Source organism: Lepidochelys olivacea (assembly GCF_965140295.1).
Source record: "Lepidochelys olivacea isolate rLepOli2 genome assembly, chromosome: 20".
NCBI classification, from domain to species: domain Eukaryota; kingdom Metazoa; phylum Chordata; order Testudines; family Cheloniidae; genus Lepidochelys; species Lepidochelys olivacea.
The window spans coordinates 8,042,657-8,065,245 of record NC_140430.1 but is presented as its reverse complement, the minus strand read 5'-3'; the positions used below and the strand labels follow the sequence as shown (position 1 = coordinate 8,065,245).

The 22,589-nt window shown below is 46.5% G+C and overlaps 1 protein-coding gene across 4 annotated transcripts in view; it reads right to left on the bottom strand.

Moving 5' to 3' along the window:
- WIZ (WIZ zinc finger) overlaps nucleotides 1–22,589 on the bottom strand; it is a 159,608-nt gene that overhangs the window by 51,002 nt on the left and 86,017 nt on the right. For 2 of the 4 annotated variants that reach the window (XM_084610708.1, XM_084610710.1), the window contains exons 3-5: nucleotides 13,062–13,122; nucleotides 6,019–8,576; nucleotides 5,324–5,689 (exon numbers count right to left, since the gene is read on the bottom strand). In XM_084610708.1, coding sequence (XP_084466834.1) covers nucleotides 5,324–5,689; nucleotides 6,019–8,576; nucleotides 13,062–13,122 — 2,985 coding nt within the window. The remainder of the gene's footprint in view (nucleotides 1–5,323; nucleotides 5,690–6,018; nucleotides 8,577–13,061; nucleotides 13,123–22,589) is intronic. The other 2 variants (XM_084610709.1, XM_084610711.1) reach the window with 2 other exon arrangements.

Sequence of the window (22,589 nt, the reverse complement as noted above, 5' to 3'; positions counted from 1 at the left end):
TAGGAATACACAGACACACACACACAACATGAAAAAATGGGGGTTGCCATACCAACTCTTAATGAGACCAATCGATTAAGGTGGGCTATTATCAGCAGGAGGAAAAAAAAAAAACTTTTGTAGGGATAATCAGGATGGCCCATTTCAAACAGTTGACAAGAAGGTGTGAGTAACAGTAGGGGGGAAATTCGCATGGGGAAATAGGTTTTTAGTTAGTGTAATGACTCATCCACTCCCAGTCTTTATTCAAGCCTAATTTAATGGTGTCCAGTTTGCAGATTAATTCCAGTTCTGCTGTTTCTCACTGGAGTCTGTTTCTGAAGTTTTTTTGTTGAATAATTGCGACTTTTAGGTCTGTAATTGAGTGTCCAGGGAGGGTGAAGTGTTCTCCGACTGGTTTTTGAATGTTATAATTCTTGATGTCCGATTTGTGTCCATTTATTCCTTTACTTAGAGACTGTCCGGTTTGGCCAATGTACATGGTAGAAGGGCATTGCTGGCACATGATGGCATATATCACATTGGTAGATGTGCAGGTGAACAAGCCTCTGATAGTGTGGCTGATGAGATTAGGTCTCATGATGGCGTCCCTTGAATAGATATGTGCACAGAGTTGGCAATGGGCTTTGTTGCAAGGATAGGTTCCTGGGTTAGTGTTTTTGTTGTGTGGTTGCTGGTGAGTATTTGCTTCAGGCTGGGGGGCTATCCGTAAGCGAGGACTGGCCTGTCTCCCAAGATCTGTGAGAGTGAGGGCTCATCCTTCAGGATGGGTTGTAGATCCTTGATGATGCGCTGGAGAGGTTTTAGTTGGGGGCTGAAGGTGACGGCTAGTGGTGTTCTATTACTTTCTTTGTTGGGCCTGTCCTGAAGATGTCATCAATGTAGCGCAAGTAGAGTAGGGGCGTTAGGCTGACTCAGGGGACGAGAGCTGAGGAAGTGTTGTTCTAACGCCCCATCTCTACTTGCGCTACATTGATGACATCTTCATCATCTGGACCCATGGAAAAGAAGCCCTTGAGGAATTCCACCATGATTTCGACAATTTCCATCCCACCATCAACCTCAGCCTGGACCAGTCCACACAAGAGATCCACTTCCTGGACACTACAGTGCTAATAAGCAATGGTCACATAAACACCACCCTATACCGGAAACCTATTGACTGCTATATTTACCTACATGCCTCCAGCTTTCATCCAGACCACACCACATGATCCATTGTCTACAACTAAGCTCTAAGACACAAATGCATTTGCTCCAACCCCTCAGACAGAGACAAACACCTACAAGATCTCTATCAAGCGTTCTTACAATTACAGTACCCACCTGCTGAAGTGAAGAAACAGATTGACCGAGCCAGAAGAGTACCCAGAAGTCACCTAGTACAGGACAGGTCCAACAAAGAAAGTAATAGAATGCCACTAGCCGTCATCTTCAGCCCCCAACTAAAACCTCTCCAGCGCATCATCAAAGATCTACAACCTATCCTGAAGGACGATCCCTCATTCTCACAGATCTTGGGAGACAGGCCAATCCTCGCTTACGGATAGCCCCCCAGCCTGAAGCAAATACTCACCAGCAACCACACAATAAAAACACTAACCCAGGAACCTATCCTTGCAACAAAGCCCGTTGCCAACTCTGTGTCCACATATCTATTCAAGGGACACCATCATAGGACCTAATTACATCAGCCACACTATCAGAGGCTCGTTCACCTGCACATCTACCAATGTGATATATACCATCATGTGCCAGCAATGCCCTTCTACCATGTACATTGGCCAAATCGGACAGTATCTAAGCAAAAGAATAAATGGACACAAATCAGACGTCAAGAATTATAACATTCAAAAACCAGTCGGAGAACACTTCACCCTCCCTGGACACTCAATTACAGACCTAAAAGTTGCAATTATTCAACAAAAAAACTTCAAAAACAGACTCCAGTGAGAAACAGCAGAACTAGAATTAATCTGCAAACTGGACACCATTAAATTAGGCTTGAATAAAGACTGGGAGTGGATGAGTCATTACACTAACTAAAAACCTATTTCCCCCCTACTGTTACTCACGCCTTCTTGTCAACTGTTTGAAATGGGCCATCCTGATTATCCCTACAAAAGTTTTTTTTTTTTCCTCCTGCTGATAATAGCCCACCTTAATCGATTGGTCTCATTAAGAGTTGGTATGGTAACCCCCGCTTTGTTCATGTTCTCTCTCTCTGTGTATATATCTATATAATCTATATAGCTTCCTACTGTATTTTCCACTGCATGCATCTGATGAAGTGGGCTTTGTCCCACAAAAGCTTATGCTCAAATAAATTTGTTAGTCTCTAAGGTGCCACAAGTACTCCTCGTTCTTTTTGAGGGACACTGTTTTGGATAACTAGGACTTTTGGATAAGAGGAATTTGTATAATTAGAATTACACTGAAAATCCAAAATGAAGGTCAGGGTCTCCCATTTTTTAAAATCTCTCTTCATTGAGAGCGATTTGCTACTGAAAGGCTTTTGGAGCGACTTAGCTGACCGAGGCACCTTCCCTTTCCATTCATTTAATTTATTAACAAGAACACTTGTACATTCTGGGAGTAGGGCTAACTTTTAACAAGCTCAACACAGCATTCTAAGTAAACAAACTGCACGTATTAGAAAAGCATCTTCTGCAGTCTTTCATGGAACGTGTGGCTTGAAGCTGCTGAAGTGCCAGCCAAAGACAGTAACATTTCTAAGACACTAAAACTGCTTATGAGCGTATGTAAGAGTTGCACCTAAGCAGTGCATCATAGCACTGTGTCTATGACAAGCCCATAGCTCACATCTTACTAGCAGCCAGTCACAAGGCTATATGTATCTATTGTGATTTGACTTGCCAAGCAGAGCTGTGTTTTTCAGATAAATTATCTATATTCATCTTCAAGAATCCTTTTAGACACAGCTAGGGTATGAGGAGCATGCCAGCACACCCTACATTGCATGCTCCTTATTTTAACTAGAGACAGCTAAGGTGACTGCTAAGTTTGGAATTCCAGTGACTGTCCTTTTTTCATCTGTTTCAAGGACTTTGAGAAAGTTGACAGGATATTATTGCAATGGTAGGAGTCAGCAGAGAGTGCTGTCATACACAGCCTTAGAAGTTCCTTTTATCGAGCTTTTAGTCTTTGAAGAAATGTTGTATTATTGTTAGTTTTGTCCTTGGAGAGAAGCTGTGGCAGATAGGAGCGCTTCTCGGTTTTATTCTCTGCAGTTGGAGTGAATTCTTGGGACAGAGAAGCTTCCTGGGAACTGGGCTGGGATTTCTGGAAGAGGGGATTGCCTGCATGCTGTATGTGACTGCCTCTGCTCCAGAACTGGTGTGCATGGGTAGATAAAGCAAGGCACACCTAGGACAGACCCAGACTCTGCATCAGTAGTTTCTCTTCCACTGGGAAGCAGTCTTGCAAGGTCCAGAGTTCTGTCACCATTCAGCAGAAGGGCTACCCACAGATGGGTGTTGGAAGACTCAGACTCATAAACTTTAAGGCCAGAAAGGACCATCACGATCATCTAGTCCAGTGTTTAGTTTTTTTTCATTTGCAGACCCCTAAAAAATTTCAAATGGAGGTGCAGACCCCTTTGGAAATCTTAGACAGTCTGTGGACCCCCCCGAGGTCCATGGATCACAGGTTGAAAACTACTGATCTAGTCTGACTTGCACGTTGCAGGCCACAGAACCTCCTCCATCTACTCCTGTAATAGACCCGTAACCTCTGGTTGAGTTACTGAAGTCCTCAAATCTTGATTTAAAGATTTCAAGTTCAAATCCACCATTTACTCTAGCTCAAACCAGCAAGTAACCTGTGCCCCAAGCAGAGGAAGGTGAAAACCTCACTGGGCAACAGCACTGATATACTCTGCTTCTGTATCCAGGAACCCGACAGAAGTAGCCAGGCAGGCTACCCTGGTCTCTGTTTAAGGCACTGGATGGAGATTTGGGAGGTTTTGGGTTCAGTTCCAGGCTTTGCTATAGACTCCATGCAAGCCCTTGGAGGAGTCACTTATAGGGTGACCAGACAGCAAATGTGAAAAGTCAGGATGGGAAGTGGGGGGTAATAGGAGCCTATATAAGACAAAGTCCCAAATATCGGGACTGTCCCTATAAAATCGGGACATCTGGTCACCCTCGTCACTTAGCGCCTCTGCACCTCAATTTCCCTAACTGTAAAACAGGCATACTAATCCTTCCCAATATGAAAGGTATGTCACGAGGATAAATTAATGTTTGCAAGGTGCTCAGACGCTGCAGCAGTGGGAGCCATTTTGCTACAGGGAGGCCCAGAAAGATCCTGCCACTTTTTGGACTGCACTTCGGAACATGAGATTATATGGGTTGAGATTTGTAGGGCAGCCACTGGTTCCCTACAGCCAGAATTCTGGAATTAAGATTGGAATAGACTGCTCTGGTGAATGCTCTCTAGCCCTTTCTGATGTTAAAGGGAGCTATAGTTCTAGATTAATGCACCCACAGTTTCAGATAGACATTTTTAAAAAACAGGACATTGGGTTTCTGTCACTTGCATCCACTAATCTGGGTGAGTTTACCAGCAACCAGTTTTGTTTGGGGTGGCTGATATAGTTACTTTGAACACTTACCTGTCCCTCAGAGTTATGTTAGACTCCGGGAGAGTACAGCAGATGGGGCAAATGCACATCTTCTCAGGCCACGGACTCTACTCACACCTGAGTGCTAGTAGAATTAATAAATAACTGGAAGCCACTGAACTGGTCCCAGTGGCTTCAACTTTGCCATTTCTCCCTCCTACCCAAATTCTGCCGAGTGAGGAAAAAACTGGGCCAACTCTCATTCCAGGTTTCTAGGTTTAGTGACAGAAACCTAATTCCATGCAGGAGATTGGTCCTTCTAATAATAATAAAAAAAAAAATCCTTCCCTTTCAAATACAGGTGACCGCTCCTAAGTGGTAAGAGGTGGGTCTCTCCATAGGAGCTTTCAAGGTTGTGCTGTGTGTGAAGAGAAAGGCAGGTTCTTTTGTCTATTGCTCCACCATCACAGATCTATTTGCCTGCTCAAAAGCCAGTGTTAGGTTTCATTGGCACAGCTCAAGCTTCAGTTTGTCGCAAGACACAGGAATAACAATGTATGGATGGAGAATAACAACAAGGGGCCCAATTCTGCCACCTTTATTCATGCTGAGTAGAACCTTGCTCTGCAAATTGTCCCCTCCTTCGAATTCTACTCAGTGTAAGGATGGCAGGATCTGGCCTTAGATTAGCAGTAAATACACTTTCCAGCTTGCAAGGTAAGTTCAGGACTTGCTTACCGTCTCGGAAGGACTGCATGGACTCGTCTCCCCACGCAGGTGGGAACGGGGATAAAGGAGACCTTGGAATGCTGCATTCGGACATGGGGGTCATGCTTTTTCGGTATCCAAACCCGTGCATCTCCCTCTCTCGGTTTGGGGATGAAGGCTCTGTTCCTACTGCAGACTGCAGCATAGGGTGTTGGGATGAATTGGCCAGCAGCTCCTTTAAGATGTTAATTGGGGAGATGGTGAGCTCCCAGTTGGTGATACCGAAGTCCCTCAGGTGGGCTCTGGCATGGCTGGACAGACCGGCACGTGTATCAAAACCAGCCCCACAGAACTCGCATCGCATTAAACTGAAAGTACTTGGGTCAAAGTTGGCAACTGCGAAAAGAAGGACAATTTGTCAGCATCATCCAGGAGCAGCTAACCAATATTAAAAGCACCTAACAAATATTTCCAGACGTGGGAAGCCCGAGGGAGGACTTTACTGCACATAACATGGTAAAAGCCACAGCCAGGTGGTAATGCCAAAAGAGAAAAGCTTAACCAGATGAAAAAGCCATGAATGGATGTTGTATTGTGACAAGACACTCCAAGATTCAGGCCAGCTACCATAATATACATACCCATCCTCAGTGGGAGGAATTAAAAAAAAAAAAGTTAAAAAAAGTTAAAAAAAAAAAGTAAATAACAATAAATTGAGTACATACTACCTTTTTTCTTCTTCTTTTGGAAGGAAAATTTTTGCTCAATAGCTTTCACTTCTTCTGCTGAGATGAAATGACGGACATTGTAGCTCACACCCACCCTGTTCAGGTGTCCCCGCACATGGTTGGCTAGGCCAATCCCATTGTGAAACCTGTCAGGACAATATGGACATTTCCTCTCTTCGTTCTTCAGCATGGGCGAGTCTGTATCCAAGAGGTCGTCTAGCTCTAGGGAACCCTCTAGAGGGGAGTCCAGCAGGAGAATATCTAAGGGGAGGGATTCGTCCATCATGAACTCCCTGGAAGGAGCTGCTATTTTCTTCTTGTACAGCTTCCCCTTTGGCCGCTTTGTCTTCTGGGGATGAAGGTTCATCTCCTCTAGAAGGACAACAGGGACCATCTTCCGTAACTGATGCTGCTGTTCTTCCGAGGCTATAGAACAGTCTGTTGCTTTCAATGTGTCTCTGAAAGTTCTCTTGAGGGCCAAAGCAGACTGAGGAATAGCAAAGGGTTTGAAGCGTCTATTCTCAGTCAAATCTATTTCGGTGGTTAAAGAAATTTCCTCTTCCATGCTCCCAACATCATTTGCCAATGCCCATTTGTGCCTGAGCTCCTCCAGCTCCCCCGGGTGACTCCTGAAATTGTCCCTGTCACTCTCACGGTGGTGTACTGTGCTTTTTTTTTTCATTTGCTGCAGGGCAAACTGAGAATAAACTTTTGCTGAGGTAAGGGTGGACAGCCCTAAGTTTTTGTGCAGGGCACCATATGGGGCTGCTTTCCTGGTGTGAAACCCTGATGTCTGGAAGTCCTTTTTATTAGTCCCATTGCTTTTATTGAGTCTCTGGTGACCCATGGCAAAGTTCTGGACAGATTCATAATGGGATGTGCTTTCTCGGTGAGGCTGGGGAAACAGTCTCTCGGCTTTGCCAAAATAATCCGTCTCTGAAAATCGGCCTGGCCTAGCGGGGCTGTAGGCATCCCTGCTAGTTCCGGGCTGATTAGAGTCCTCTTCAAAAGTCTCTGTGTCCCAGGGAAGATGGGAATGGGCATATTTCATGTGTTCCTTTAGGATATTTTCATTGGGAGCAGGGAAGCTGCAGAGCATGCAGGTGCTGAGTCCTTTACTGCTGCTGTGTGGCTGCACCTGCAGAGGGGTGTGTTTGTTTGGTTTGAAGTGTTTGTAGATGTTGTGTACTGGGCTGTCATGCATTTCTCCACTGCCAACTCTGCCAAAGAGATTCACATTCTTCATGCCTTGGTCCTTCCTCTCCTTGACATGCATCTTGGCATGCTGGACGAAGATCTTAGAGGAGTTGGTTCCAAAAACACACTTGGGGCACTGCAGCCGGGCTTCTCGACCTTCGTCTGCAAACTCATTGAGCTTCTGGATTTCTTCAATGATTTTCTCCCTGGACTCCTGATGAAGCCTCTTGTGCTGCTCCAGAGAGCCAAGGTCCCCAAATGCCCATCCGCATTCATTACAGGAGAACTGACACTGACCCCCAACTGCATCTCTGTCTTGGTCCTGTCCTGGTCCCCGGTTATGCTGAAGCATATGATCCATCAAGTGTTCCTTTTTCTTAAAGTAAATGCTGCATTCAATGCATGTGTACACGGTGGGATCCTCCTCCTGGCCAAGCTCGTCCTTTCCATGCTCCTCTAGCAAAACACTGCACACATATGGCCTCATCTCTATGTCATAGGAGCTGCAGGGAGTCGGTTCTAGAGACATCAGTGGGATTCGCTCCACAGAGTCTTCAGCGTTTACGGTCCAGGACTGTTTGCTGACAGCAAGATCTGCATTTATCTGGAGGCTTGGCTTTTGCAATGTCCACTCTGCAGCATTAAGAGAGCTCAAGTCACTCAAACTGGCCTCCATTGCCAGCCCTGTCCTGTGGGAGGATACGCTCTCCACAGTTTTTGACTTGCTCAAGACAGGGTTTAGCGTTTTTCTGAATACCGGCAGAGTCAATGGACAAGGCACTTCATGCACGGCCTGTCCCCGGGTGGATAAGTTAGTTGCTACATCTGTTGGCTTGTTTATGTCTTTATAGTGAGGACTCAGACTCTCATTGTGCCCAGAAATCCAGTCAAACCTCTGAATGCTCTTCTTTTTTTTATCTAAGTGCTCTTTGCTGAAGGCGTCAAGTTGCTTTGGTTCATTTTTATGATATTTTTCCTCTCCACTAACAGACCGTACTCCAGGACAAGGGATGGAAGTTTCTGCTGTAGCATTGTGAGTGTTCAAGTCCTCAGAGTTGCTCTCCAGTTGATCAGTGTCCATCTGCACAGTATTTACAATCTTGGACTCCACTGTAAACGTGGACTCCATTGAGCGTGAAGGATTTACACACTGCATTTCCTTTAAGCCTGCTGAGTCCTTCAAACCAGAGAGTCTTTCTAAAGTGCTTTCTTCTCTCAAGTCACCTCCTCTTGTCTCCAGAGTGGAACAATCCCATGATGTGCTGCCAGACACAGTCATGCTTCTTAGCTCTGCTGAACCCCTGGAATCTGCTCTGTAAAACCCTTTCTTGAGTTCTACATGTTCTTCATTCCTGGTGCTGCAAATAATTTTTGACATTTATTAGCTGGTTAAAGGATATGAACCAACACTTCTGTTTACATAAAACACATCACTTCATTTTCATAGTTTTTAAAGTCAGAAGGGACTATTAGATCATCTAGTCTGAGCTATGCATAATAAATGCCAGAGAACATCACCAGGCTTCCCCTGTATGTAGCCCATTTAAAATTAACAAGGCTGATCTGTTAATCATAGAATCATAGAATATCAGGGTTGGAGGGGACCTCAGGAGGTCATCTAGTCCAACCCCCTGCTCAAAGCAGGACCAATCCCCAACTAAATCATCCCAGCCAGGGCTTTGTCAAGCCTGACCTTAAAAACTTCAAAGGAAGGAGATTCTACCACCTCCCTAGGTAATGCATTCCAGTGTTTCACCACCCTCCTAGTGAAAAAGGTTTTCCTAATATCCAACCTAAACCACCCCCACTGCAACTTGAGTCCATTACTCCTCGTTCTGTCATCTGCTACCACTGAGAACAGTCTAGATCCCTCCTCTTTGGAACCCCCTTTCAGGCAGTTGAAAGCAGCTATCAAATCCCCCCCTCACTCTTCTCTTCCGTAGACTAAACAATCCCAGTTCCATCAGCCTCTCCTCATAAGTCATGTGTTCCAGTTCCCTAATCATTTTTGTTGCCCTCCGCTGGGCGTTTTCCAGTTTTTCCACATCCTTCTTGTAGTGTGGGGCCCAAAACTGGACATAGTACTCCAGATGAGGCCTCACCAATGTCAAATAGAGGGAAACGATCACGTCCCTCGATCTGCTGGCAATGCCCCTACTTATACATCCCAAAATGCCATTGGCCATCTTGGCAACAACGGCACACTGTTGACTCTCATCCAGCTTCTCGTCCACTGTAACCCCTAGGTCCTTTTCTGCAGAACTGCTGCCTAGCCATTCGATCCCTAGTCTGTAGCGGTGCATGGGATTCTTCCGTCCTAACTGCAGGACTCTGATATATACTCAAATATACGAAGGATGGAAAGGACCTATTAGGCTGCCTATTCCACTTTCTCCTTCCCCCTCCCAATGCCATGTGCAAGATGAATCTCTTTTGCATATCCTCAAGAACTTGGTCCAGTTTTGTTTCAAAGACTCCTATAGCGTTAGCAGCTTCCCTAGAGAGGCTGACCCACATATTAGAAGTGACCCTGTTAGAAAGGGTTTCCTGAAGTCCAGCTGAATGTTTCCATCATCACTTCCTGGATTCCTGCCTCAACCCACTGAAACAAAATATTTCCTTTCCCCTCTCAAAAATCCACCCCATCCTCTGCAGAGACCTTTGGGACAGAGTCTCCTAGACAGTTCTATCCCTCTTTCTACCAAGCTGCCCATGGATATTTGCTGCTGTGGGAAGACGGATATTTTATTGTGAGGCCAAACAGGAACCAGTGAGGCTTCCATAGAGCTTAATGGACAGTGCAGACATGGCCCCTAGCACTCTGCCTTTTGGATCCATAAATTCCTTGGTTAGAAGGGACCATTATGATCATCTTGTCTGACAGCCTGCGTAACACAGGCCAGATAACTGCCCCGCAATAATTCCTAGAACAGAGCTTTTAGAAAAACATCCAATCTTGATTTCAAAATGGTCAATGATGGAGAATCCACCAAGATCCTTGGTAAGTTGTTCCAGTCATTAATTACTCTCCCTGTTAAAAATTTACATCTTATTTCCAGTCTAAAGTAGTCTAGCTTCAACTGCCAGCCATTGGATCATGCTTCAACCTTTCTCTGCTAGATTGAAGAGCCCATTATTGTTCTCTATGTAGGTACTTACAGACTAATAAAATCACCCTTTAACCTTCTCTGAGTCCAGAGATAGGAGCCTGGGGGCTCCTCACCAGTGGCTTGTTCAGAGGAAAGCTCTACTAGCTGGCAGCTCTCTAGAGGAAGTGTGAGAAATTAGGATCCATTTTGCTCCTCTTTATTGTTTTTTGTTTCTCCAGCTTCAATATTCTGTACAGGGGCCACAAGCCAAGGGGGGCAGGAGCAGCAGGCCAGCTTACAGAGAAGTCCTTGGCTAATTCCATCCTCTCACACCTTGGCGGGGCCTCAAAGTAGAGAATACGCCCTAAAAAGGTTCCTCCCCACACCTACTCTTTCTACACTGGGGCACAGAATAGGACAGTGCTAACCGCCTGCAAGGATCCTGAGGGCTGCATCTCATCTGCAGTAAGTGGAGCAGGGCACTGCTGCTAAGGCAGTTGCAGTCTTGTGGGGAGCCATTACAATCTCCATCATTCACAGATGATCCCTATGGATCCAGTTTTGAAAGGGTCGAAGGCTTTTTATTGCCAACGTGGCTGCTGGTAGGAAGGGGAAGGAGAGGGGCAGATACCCAAAGGGACTAGGGTTCGAGAAGCAGTGCCTATAGGTCAGCTATGGCTAAAATTTCAACCCTTGGGGCAGAGGTAGTGCAGAAATCTAAAAAGAGGTGCCTGTGGACACCACATGAGGGCAGCTGCGGATCAGATTGGGCTCCTTTTCCCCTCTCTGCCAGTGACCAGCTGCTGAACTGCTCTGAGCCACTCCTACTCCCTCTGCAAATACAAGAATAATTATTCTACCCACTTTACAAAGTGCTTGGAGATCTATGGATGAAAAAAAGCTAGGCAAGCGTCTTTATTAAAATGGAGGTGCAGATGGTGGACACCAAGGTCCCAGCAGGTTTTGATTGAGAAAGAGCATTGCATGCTGAGAGTGATATTTCTGATGGCAGCTATCAGAGGTACCGCTTCACAGACCATTGGGTTTAGCACAGACAGTGCAAAAGGCAGCACACTGACAGCCATACAGACTCCAGGCCTCTGTATAGCCAGAGAGCAAGGTAAGATTCCGCCACACACCGGCTTCTGCCAATATACCTTATTCCTGGATTACAAGGACTACACTTGAATCTCCATGGCCTACTCAGTCCTCTGCTTCTCTGTCGTCAGTGACAAACATGGCAGTGATTGTGTGAGGTGGACGCTTGTCAAATAACATCTGGGTTGAGATCCCCCCTTGTTCAGTTCATATCAGCCACCAAATACTAATAGCTTTGGCTCATTACAAACCTGGTTCAGTGGAAACCCCCTGAATATCTTATCAAATCAACCGAGTCATCCAATATACCACCTCTCTCTCATTCCAAACCTTCCTCATAGAAAAGCACCGACTAAGACTTCCACTTGCCCCTTATGATGTGCACTGGGCCAGAGAACCTAACAAACAGGGGACTCAAATGCCTCCAAATGCAGAGGTGACCAGAGGTGATAAAAACCACAACCGTCTCAAGTCTATGAGACAGGATAGCATTATCTAACAGGTCAAGTTCTACTGAAGTGAGAACAAAGCACCTTTGTTGGCTAAGACAGAACAGCTGCCAAGCCCACAAAATTCCCACACAGCACTGCCCTTTTCTGTTTTATGAAACCTCCTCTCCCCACAAATTCACATCCATTTTTCCAGTTCAGTAAAATCCCTTATTTTACCCAAGCAAAATAACTGCTGGTTGGAAGAGAGTTCCTCTATGGTCACCAAGGATTACCATATACACTGCAAATCCCATGTGTATTATTAAGAATAACTCAATAAGGAAACTCCTAGCCCAGGAAGGATCAGAACACTGAGCAACACTGGATACAAAAATAAACCCATTAAAATGTGCTGGGCACCAGTTATGTTGCATAAGCAAGATAAAAGAGGGGGATTCTGAGCAGGTCAGTGGTCCATACTGCCCTGCAGAATTATCACTCAGTGCCACAATGTAGGACACACAATATCTGACATGCTTTCTCCATCGTGTTCCACAGCTACTCCCTGAACATCGCTCAATCAACCTTAAATCTCTGTTACGACTGCCAGCCTCCTGGAAGATAATGGCTGTAGGCGGGCCCCAAGTGGCCATCATAGTGGCACTGGGAGAGGAATGGTAGACTACCTCGCCTCAGACACCCCCGCAGGAGGTGATGTGCATGCAGGCAGCTGGAGGATATGAGGGAAGAGCAAAACAAGAAAAAGCAAAAGACTGAATGGCAGGTCATGCACCCCATTCCCTCCCAAAAGCCACTTGGTAGCATGTTATCATGGGAAACACAGGTTACTTGAGAGGTGTAATCGGGCGAACTGGGTTTGATTCCTCATCCTAGTCTTATACTTTAAGACTGAAAATGTTGCACGGGTTGGGCTTGGAGGCCCAATGATGTCATCAAGCAGGACACCTAGGCTGGACTGCATTTAGCCCTGGCCTGGCAAGCGTGAGTCAGAGTAAGATGCCCACCGTTGCTCAACAGCAAGGAGTGGCACTGGCTGGCTCCAAAGGGGAGCGCCTCTTTGGCCAGGAAGGATAATGATGGCAGGGGGAGGGGGCATCCTTAGGGCTTTACTACCTACAAGCTCAGTTAAAAGTGAAAGTCCTCAGGATCGGTTCCGTGGCAGTGACACAAATGTGTGATTTATCCCAGGAGTATCAGCACTTACCAGAGTTCGTTCCTGTGAGGCGTGGTCGGGACAGCACCACAGAGGGCAGGATCGGGCTCATCTGCAACAGAGAAAAGGAAAGCTTCAGTCGATCAGGGCCAAATCTTGGCTTCTTTACTGCCATTTGGAATAATGTCATTTTGTGTTAAAAAGCTTTCCTGGCAGATAATCGCCCCCTCCTCTGCTTCCGCTGTGCCTCCTCCCCTTCTGCAGCCGGGTTGAGATTACTGCCGCATTTCTAACCCACACTTAAGAGGGTTTAATCCTGTGCACCAATGATTTGATGTATAATCATTCTTGCAGTAAGCAGTTTAAAATAAAAATGCACATGCTTCAATGCCTGGCTCCCACCCACCCTCTCCTGAGAGGAGCAGCCAGTCCATTTGAAGTCAAGCCACTGGGTGGTGGTGGATTTTTTGCGAAGAACCCCTGCAAAGGGAACCTTGTGAAAATGATGGAACCTGTGCAGGATGTCACACAGTAACACAGTGACGTGCCCTCTGCTGCCCTTGAGCTGGAGTGACCTGCCCTTAGGCGAGAGGTATCCATTCAAAATGCTTATGCAAAGGATCATTGTCCTAGCCCAGTGGTTTGCAACCTATTTATTTTATTGTGGGCCACATGTTATGTGGGCCGAATCAAATACTACCTCTATGGCCCTGAGGATGTCACATGGGCCGCAGCTCTGTGCTGATTGGGCCGCAGGCCGAGAACCACTATCCTAGCCTATTGCTTTGACCACATCATCCCTCTCTAAGCTGCTTGACTTCACTTCCATGGCCCTTTGTGGACTGTCCCCACACCCTGCTTATCTCCCATTCAGTATCAAAAGGTCTACCCTTGCCTCTGATCACCCCACGACCCTCGCCTCCATCGCCCTCTTGTTAAATTTTCAGATAGCACCTTTGTGCTTTCTCCCATGCTGCCCCACATGCTCCCCATAAACACCCACAAAACGAACTCATTATACTCCTTCAAATCTCTCCTTTGCCATGATGCCTACAAAAACATCACAATAGTTAGGCCGCTGGTGTGCAGAGAGCCCTGCCCATCAAGCTGATCACAACTGTCTCATTGTTTCCTTATGCCGCCCCATCTGTCTGTATCCACCTGTTCTCTCTTCTCTTACACTTGGACTGTAAACTCATTAGGGCAGGGACCATCTTTTTGTTCTGCATTTGCACAGTACAGCGGGGTCCTGGACTGTGACTGGGGTTCCAATGTGGTCCCGTAACCCAAATACTAAGAACAATTTCTGTGTTCCAGTGAAAGCCTGTTCGCACCCTACACAGCCTTCGAGCTCGACTTCCAGGCACAGCCTGTGGGATGAACGTTTATCCCAAGAACACAAAAGCCAGCAGCAGGGCGGAGCTGTTCAGACTGTACGATGGGTATCCACATTAAGTCACAGGAGTGTCAGGCCACGGAGGCTGCACTTGTTGGAGATATGGACAATGTGAGCAGCCATTAAGGCTGGGATTTCCAAGAGCCCAAGGGAATTAGGTGCTCAAATGTCTAATTTCAATGGGTGTTGGATACTGAACTCCCATAGGCTGCTTTGCCAATTCCGTATTGCCATGGTCTGGAGTGTCCTCAGCGCAGTGGTCTGCTACACTGCACTGTCAACTCAATACAGGGATCACCTTTTACCAAACATGCCTTCTGCAAGCAGGGATCGAAGTGCTGTCAGTTCAGGAGAACTCCAAAATGAGCAAAAGTAACTCAGGGAAAACCACAGTAAGACAGGCCTCTCAACATGCCCTATCAATCTTTGGTACTTATCTGCCCCTCCCGCCTCCATTACCATCATATCTGGACGTCTCACAATCACCTCACAAACCCCCTGGGAGGCAGGGTAGCACCGCCATCCCTATTTCAAAGAGGGGAACTGGGCACAGAGAGTGAATGACCTGCCCCAGGACACACTGGAAGTCTGTGACAGAGCAGAGAATTGAACCTGACTCTCCCAAGCCCCAGACTAGTGTCCTAATCACTGGAAAATCCTTCCCTCCAGTCAAAAAGGCTAAGAGAATGTTAGGAACGAGTAGGAAAGGGATAGAAAACAAGAAAAAAAAATAATCTTATGCCACAATATAAATCCATGATGCACCCACACCTTGAATACTATGTGCAGTCCTGGTCCACCCGCCGTCTCAAAAAGGATATAATGGAACTGGAAAAGGGTCAGAGAAGGGCAATAAGGATTTCTGAGGTGTTCATACCAGGAGAGACTACAAATATTAGGGCTGTTCAGCTTAGAAAAAAAAAAGAGACAACTAAAGGGATGGGGGGGAATATGACTGAGGTCTATAAAATCATAAATGGTGTGGAGAAAGTGAGTAGAGAAGTTTTATTTACAATACACAAACCAAGGGTCAACCAATGAAATTATTAGGCAGTAGGTTTAATACAAACAAGAGGAAGTACTTTTTCCACAATACATGATTAACCTCTGGTACTCATTGCCATGGGACATTGTGAAGGCCAAAAGTATAACTGGGTTCAAAATGAACTGGATGAGTTCATGGAGGATAGATCCATCAGTGGCTATTTGCCAAGACAGTCAGGGATACAACCCACGCCTGGGGCAACCCTAAACCTCTGACTGCTAGAAGGTAGGAGGGGAAGACGGGGTGGATCATTCCAACTGTCCTGTTCTGTGCACTCCCCCCCGAAGCTCTGGCACTGGCCACTGGTCAGAGACACAATACAGGGCTAGATGGACCTCACCCAGTCCGGTAGGTCTTAGGATCTTAACAATGGCACCGGCGCCCTGTCCACATTAGGACATGCAACGTAGCTCCACTGGCGATAGAGCTAGTATCGGCAATAGTGGGATGTTTTAAACCATTTCCCTAGAACAGACAGGGTCTTAGACAGTGCAGACCTATACTACTGTAGATCCCAGCTAGCAGCTAGTACACTCTATGGAGCATAGGCGTGATATGCTCCATGCCTGAAACATCTCTAAAGCAAATGACAGCTGAAGCTTTCAGGAAGCACAGGCTGTGTTACATAGAGACTGCAGTGCACAATTCCAGGGCCTGCTTCTCCATGGTCCTGCTGCCACTTTACCCGCTTTGCGGTAGTGTAATTGCCACCATTGTGAGCTGACAGCGTTTGACAGCCACTTTGCTCTGGACTATCCAAGATGCAGGGCAAGGGAGATTCAAGGTGCCAGTGTCCATGTCACTCCAGTCTCTGTTCTGCCAGAATAAGCCTGCCATGCGGATGGCTCAGGTTGTCAGAACAGTAGTCAGTTAAACCCGCCTTGCTTCCCGTTTAGTTTTAGAATCTCAGCCTGGTACCCATGTTTGATTTCTGTCACCAAATGGAAAAATTTCTATATCCTTGTCATGGTAAATCAACATCTCATGACCCTGCTTCGGTCATCATCATCTCGGCTCACAGTTCTCCTAGCAGCTACAATGCTGCCTTCCTCTCCATCCCAGTATCCTGTAGCTACCTGGCTGTAACCCAGGAAGCCAGCTATGCCTTAGGATTACCCAGTTAAACAAAAAGAGATGCAGCCTGCAGAGACCACAGGTCCAGTCTCATAGCGCTCCTGCACCCTGACAAATTGGGTGAAGGGGTAGTCAACACACAGGATTCTTACACAGTAACCAGAGAATTTACTGAGCATTTCACACTACAAGCAGAGATGAGGTTCAAAATGCACCAATTAACTTGTGCAACAACCACCAACATAGACCGTACAAGGGAGCTGGGCCATTACTAATGAGAGATCCGTTAATATTTAGCCTTAAGACAAGTTACGGAGAGAGAGGAAATGGAAAGCTGCCAACACTGACAGAGGCACGATGGGCTCTCAGGGAACGTGGCACTGCAGGGGATGTAGGCTCAGACCTCGGAGAGCTACTTTAGACATTTAATAGGGTGCAGCCCCCTTCCTCCTCTTCCATGGAAGAGAACAGTTTGGATCTTTCCAATCCTGACCTTCTCATGGGTGTTGCCTCTGTGCTTTTTAGCGTCTGGGGTTTGCTTTCCTCTGTTAGGAGGACAGCAAATTCCAAGGCAGTGACCTCGTAATTTTCAAGGATCTTGCATTTGTTTCATGAAGCGCCAGTTACATTTACTGTGCGATAAAAATGACTGAATAATAGGATACCCCAAGCAAATGCAGAGTCCAGAATGTTGTCGTAGCTATGAAGGGAAGTGAGGAGCACAGACACCGTGGTAATTCAAAGAAAAGAACTTTTACTTAAAGACTCAGGCTAAGATTTAAAATCATGGAGTGGACGTGTAAGCCCCATTAATCCAGAGTCCCAAATCCTCTAGTCCACTTTGAAAATCTCAGCCTTAAACATTCTGCCTGTGATTCAAAAATATCTCCCAGAGTGAGTGCTGAATTCGGATCTCATTTACACCAGTCTACAACCAGAGTGACTCCAGTGAAGTCTCTGGGCTTACTCTGGATTTACACTGTTTGGTGATCATGTCTGGCCTGAAAATGCAGCACCAAAGGACAATGTTCCTAGGATCCAGAGAGAATGTTTCAGACACTTTTCTTTTAAAGGGGAATGGTAAGAGAGCCCGGTAACAAACGGCAGGATCATATTAAATGGGCAGTGTTCAGGAAGCTGAGTCACACCAGACTGGAATGCCAAGGGGGAGGGGACAGAAGCTGCGATCTTTAAAATCTCATGCTCCAAAAAATGGCAGATTTTAAAGACTTCCAAAATATACGGCGCATAGATGGCATTTGGGAGACAGGCATGTAGCTATCTGTGGAGTGGCAGAGAGCACAGATATGGAGAGGAGGACAATGGCAGAGGTGGTTCCCAAGTGTTCTTTTGTTCTCGGTAGCTCCAGCATGGCTCCTATTTTTAGAAACTGTCTCCTTTAGAGGAAAACATGCAGTGATTTATCTTCCTCTGGATGAGCACGTAGCTGCACTCCCTGCAAACCCTGGTATCTTGGAAACAGTAAGAGACAAGGGAGTTTAATGTCTTGGACTTGGTGGGTTCAATTTTACTCTCTATGGTAATCCAAGGACAACTTCTCCTCTAAGTCGCAAGAGTAGGGACTGTATATTTTTCCAGGAGAGAATGAATGCAGACTTTACATGCTGCTCTCAACAGCAGCATCAGCTGCTCTCAAGTTTATGCTCTTTCCATGAATTACAGAACATTCAAGAGGTAAAATGCCACCATTACCCAGACACAGGCCTTCACTACTCTGCCATATTGCACTAGGGAAATTCAGTCCAACAGTCTGGGACATTAAGACATTTTCAAAAGCGAAAACACCACAAGAGCGCATAGCGAAGAGGCGGCCAAAACATGCAGCCAAACAAAAAAATAAGGTTTACATTATGGGGTTTTTCATAGGAGGCACCACACGCTAGAGCAAGTGGTAAGAGTCCTTCTCTACACGATGGACTTAATTCTAGATCATGGGTGGGCAAACTACGGCCCATGGGCTGGATCTGGCCTGTCAGGGCTTTGGATCCGGCCCACGGGATTGCCAGTCCTGTGGCACAGCAGGGCTAAGCCAGGCTCCCTGCCTGCCCTGGCCCTGCTCCCGGAAGCGGCCAGCACCACGTACCTGTGGCCCCTGCGGGGAGGTGAGGGCAGAAGGGTCTGTGTGCTGCCCTCGCCTGCAGGCACCACCCCCCTGCACCTCCCATTGGCTGGGAATGGGGAACCGCGGCCAATGGGAGCTTCAGGGGAGGTACCTGCAGGCGAGGGCAGCATGTGGAGCCCTCTGCTGTCCCGTCCCCTCCAGGACATGGTGGTGGCCACTTCTGGGAGCGGAGTGGCGTGGGGCCAGGGCAGGCAGAGAGTCTGCCTTAATCCTGCTGTGTGCCGCTGTCACCCCAGAGCCGCGCAAGGGAAGCGATGCCAGGCCAGAACCGGCACCGCAAACCCCATCTGCACCCCATACCTCCACTCCCTGCCCTGAGTCCCCTAACCCTCTGCCACACCCCTCCGGCACTCCAACCCCCTACCCTGAGCCCCCTCCCACACCCCACAGTCCCTCCCGCACCCCAACTCCCTGCCCCAGCCCTACATTTATGGCCCTGCATGCAATTTCCCCACCCAGATGAAAAAGTTTGCCCACCTCTGCTCTAGATAAACTCTTTGCTGAGGGCTATTTACATGCCATGTTTTAAAGTTCAGGTAATTGTGAAATACCAACTTTTCAAGAACACCACTAAAAAAAAAAAAATAATCTGTGGCTCATTTAGAACAACTAATGCAACTTGAACCATGGTAAAGAGGTGAATTGCATATTGAAGGGGCATCCATTGCCCATCAAGAGCGTGAAGATTTTGCTTAGTCACTAATCTATTATCAAAAGGAATACCCTTGCTCACACGGGATAGCAGATGTGGAATAATTCAGACATGCTTTGTGTAGGTGATAAAGCTTGTAAAGCACAGAACCATCTTTCATTGCACCCACTGAACTCCCAAGGAAAACCGCTAATAGAGACTCATAATAAATAGCCCCCAGTCTGGACTGGGAAGTGACGTACAACTCTATAGATGTGGATGGGATATACCATCCACAGCAACAGAACTCCTCTGTAATATCTGAATGCAGAGAAACGTTCTGCGTTTTTCAAACGTTCAAAATAACACCAGCTTCATCATAAATGAAGGTCCCAAGAAGGACTATGCTAATTTCAGAGGCATCTCTAGAGAGAGCTACAGGGAGCATGGCCTAGAATAGAGGTTCCCAAATTGTGGGGGGCAAAGAGGAACGTTGGGGGGGAGGGCACAGCAGGGCCCAGGTCAGCCTCCATGGGAGGGGAGAGTACCACTTAGCCCCTCCCAGCCCTCATCCGCGTCCCTGGCTCCCGTCCCCAGCCTCGGTGTGGCTCTGCTCTTGCCCCACCCCTAGTCTTGGCCACAGCTCCATTCCCTGCTCGGGACTGAGGCTGGAGGCAGGGCTGGAAGCGGAGCTGTACCTGGACCCAGACCCAGTAGCTGCCCCCCACTGCAGCCTGGTTGCGGCTCCGCTTCCACTCCTGGCCCCAGCCATGGCCCTGCTCCTGGGCTCAGACCCACCCCCAGCTGCGTCCTTTCACCTCTCTGTAATTCAGTTTCCCCATCTATAAACTGGGGATAATGATACTGTCCTCCTTTGTAAAGCACTTTGATACCAGCTGATGGAAGATGCTATACAGGGAATGGGGATTATTATTAATAAAATGTTTCAGACAGATTTCTGGACAAAAAAGCATGGTGCCCACAAATAGTAAATCAACATGAAGACTGTTAGAGTGGGCTTTTCAAAGGCATTTAGCATTGGCCTGACTCCCACATCAAAGTTAATCTTAGTGTTACTTAATGAGAGCAGAATTAGGCCGAAGCGGAAGGCTTTGAAAATCCCACTCTTAATATGTGATTTGTACAATGCAGCAATGACTAAGGGAGGCAACATGCATGCAGGAATTGGTTAGGATGATCTAAGGCAGTATAACTAGGAGGAATGGGATAAAATACAGAGATGGAAAATTTAAGCTGGATGTTAGGAAAATATTTCCTTAGTTGCAGAGATCTATTCAGTTGCGCAAAGGTCTCTTCAAGGGATACAGTGAAAGACCCATTTTTTGAGACATTCAAAATTAGACAGGGCAAAGTCCTGGAGAATACTTCGTAGCATTCACTAGCCAAGGACAGACAAATAGGACTTTTCCATCTCTAGCATCTATGGTCTTATAGACACCATATACTCAGGTAGTGTGGTGGTGGAAAATGCACTCCTGTCAAGGAGTTTGTTGCTGTCTCACAGCTATAGAAAAATGTCCCGTGACCAAACAATCACCTCAACAAAGTCTTTATTGACCTGAGCAATGCCTTGGATTATGCTCAGGTGTCTCAGTCTTCAGAGGCTTCTGAGATAAATTTTGGCACAGGCAAGACAAACACATTTCTGCATCTCCACAGTAGCATTGTTAGAGAAGTCTGTACAGACAGACAATGTCCAGCCATGGCATTAAGCAATGGGTGACAGTCATTGCCTGATCTTCATAGTAACAGAAGATGAAGCAAATCATGGTTTAGCTCTATAATACTAAATTCCACTTGAGCAGTTTCTTTGAATCTATGGTATTTCATGTAAGAGCACAGGGACTGGAAGAGCCACTGCTCTACTGGTGACCTTGCACGAGCAGGTAACGACATTATCACTGTCTTGTCCCTAGCTTGGAAAGCAGGGATTCTACAGTCCGCTATTCTAAGGCAATGCTTCTAAGGCAGAGTAACCATCAGTGCCAAAAATATAATAGATTAACCCAAACAGCAGGGTCTGTGCTAAGCAAAGGGTAATGTGCTGACTGAGACAACCTTGGCAGTGTCTGCTTGGACCATGAGGAACATATCAACTACTGAGCTGGCCTTTTACATGGCTGCTTGTGGAAGTAACATAGCGTTTGCCCGTGCACATTAAAGATTGCTGCCCTACTGTACGGTGTACAGATACTAACCTCTTTACCAATGCAGCAATAAAGCAGCTCCCATACCAGATATGCTCGGCAGCTTTTGGTTACAAGAAAACCAAGATAAAATCATACTCTCTCCTGGGTATTTATTTGGCCCCTGCACCTTAGTATCTGGGCACCTCACAAACTTTAATGTATTTGCCCTTGTAAACCTATGTGATACAGAGCACTGCCATTATCCCCACTGTACAGAAGGGGGACCTGAAGGGCAGAGAGGCTAAGAGACACCCCAGATCATACAGGGAGACTGTGAAAGAGCAGGGACTTGAACCTAGGTCCCCCAAGTTCTAGGCTGCTTTTCAGTGGGGCTGAGCACTTCCACTGAGAACAAGTAGAATCAGCATATCTGGAAAAAATTCAGATGGTAGGTCCCCTCCCAGCTTGGTATCGCCTGCAAACTTTATGTGTCCTTTCTCTGCCACTGTCTAAATCATTGATGAAGATATTGAACAGAACCGATCCCTGTGGGACCACTCAATATACCCATCCAGCTTGACTGAATCATTGATAACTACTCTCTGGGAATGGTTTTCCAACCAGTTATGCACCCAGCTCATAGTAGCTTCATCTAGGTTGTAGTTCCCCAAGTTGTTTATGAGAAGACAGTTCAAAAGCCTTACTAGAGTCAAGATATATCACATCATCTACTGCTTCCCCCCATCCACAAGGCTTGTTACTCTGTCAAAGAAAGCTATTAGGTTAGTTTGACATGATTTGTTCTTGACAAGTCCACGCTGAGTGTTACTTATCACCTTATTATCTTCTAGGTGTTTGCAAATTCATTGCTTAATTATTTGCTCCATTGTCTTCTTGGGTACTGAAGTTAAGCTGACTGGTCTGTAATTCCCCTGGTTGTCCTTATTTCTCTTTTTATAGATGTGCACTACATTTGCCCTTTTCCAGTCCTCTGGAATTTCTCCCATCATCCATGACTTTTCAAAGATAATGGCTAATGGCTCAGATATCTCCTCTGTCAGCTCTTTGAGTAGTCAAGGATGTATTTCATCAGGTCCTGGTGACTTAAAAATTTCTTACACAAATTAGATGTCTTCAACT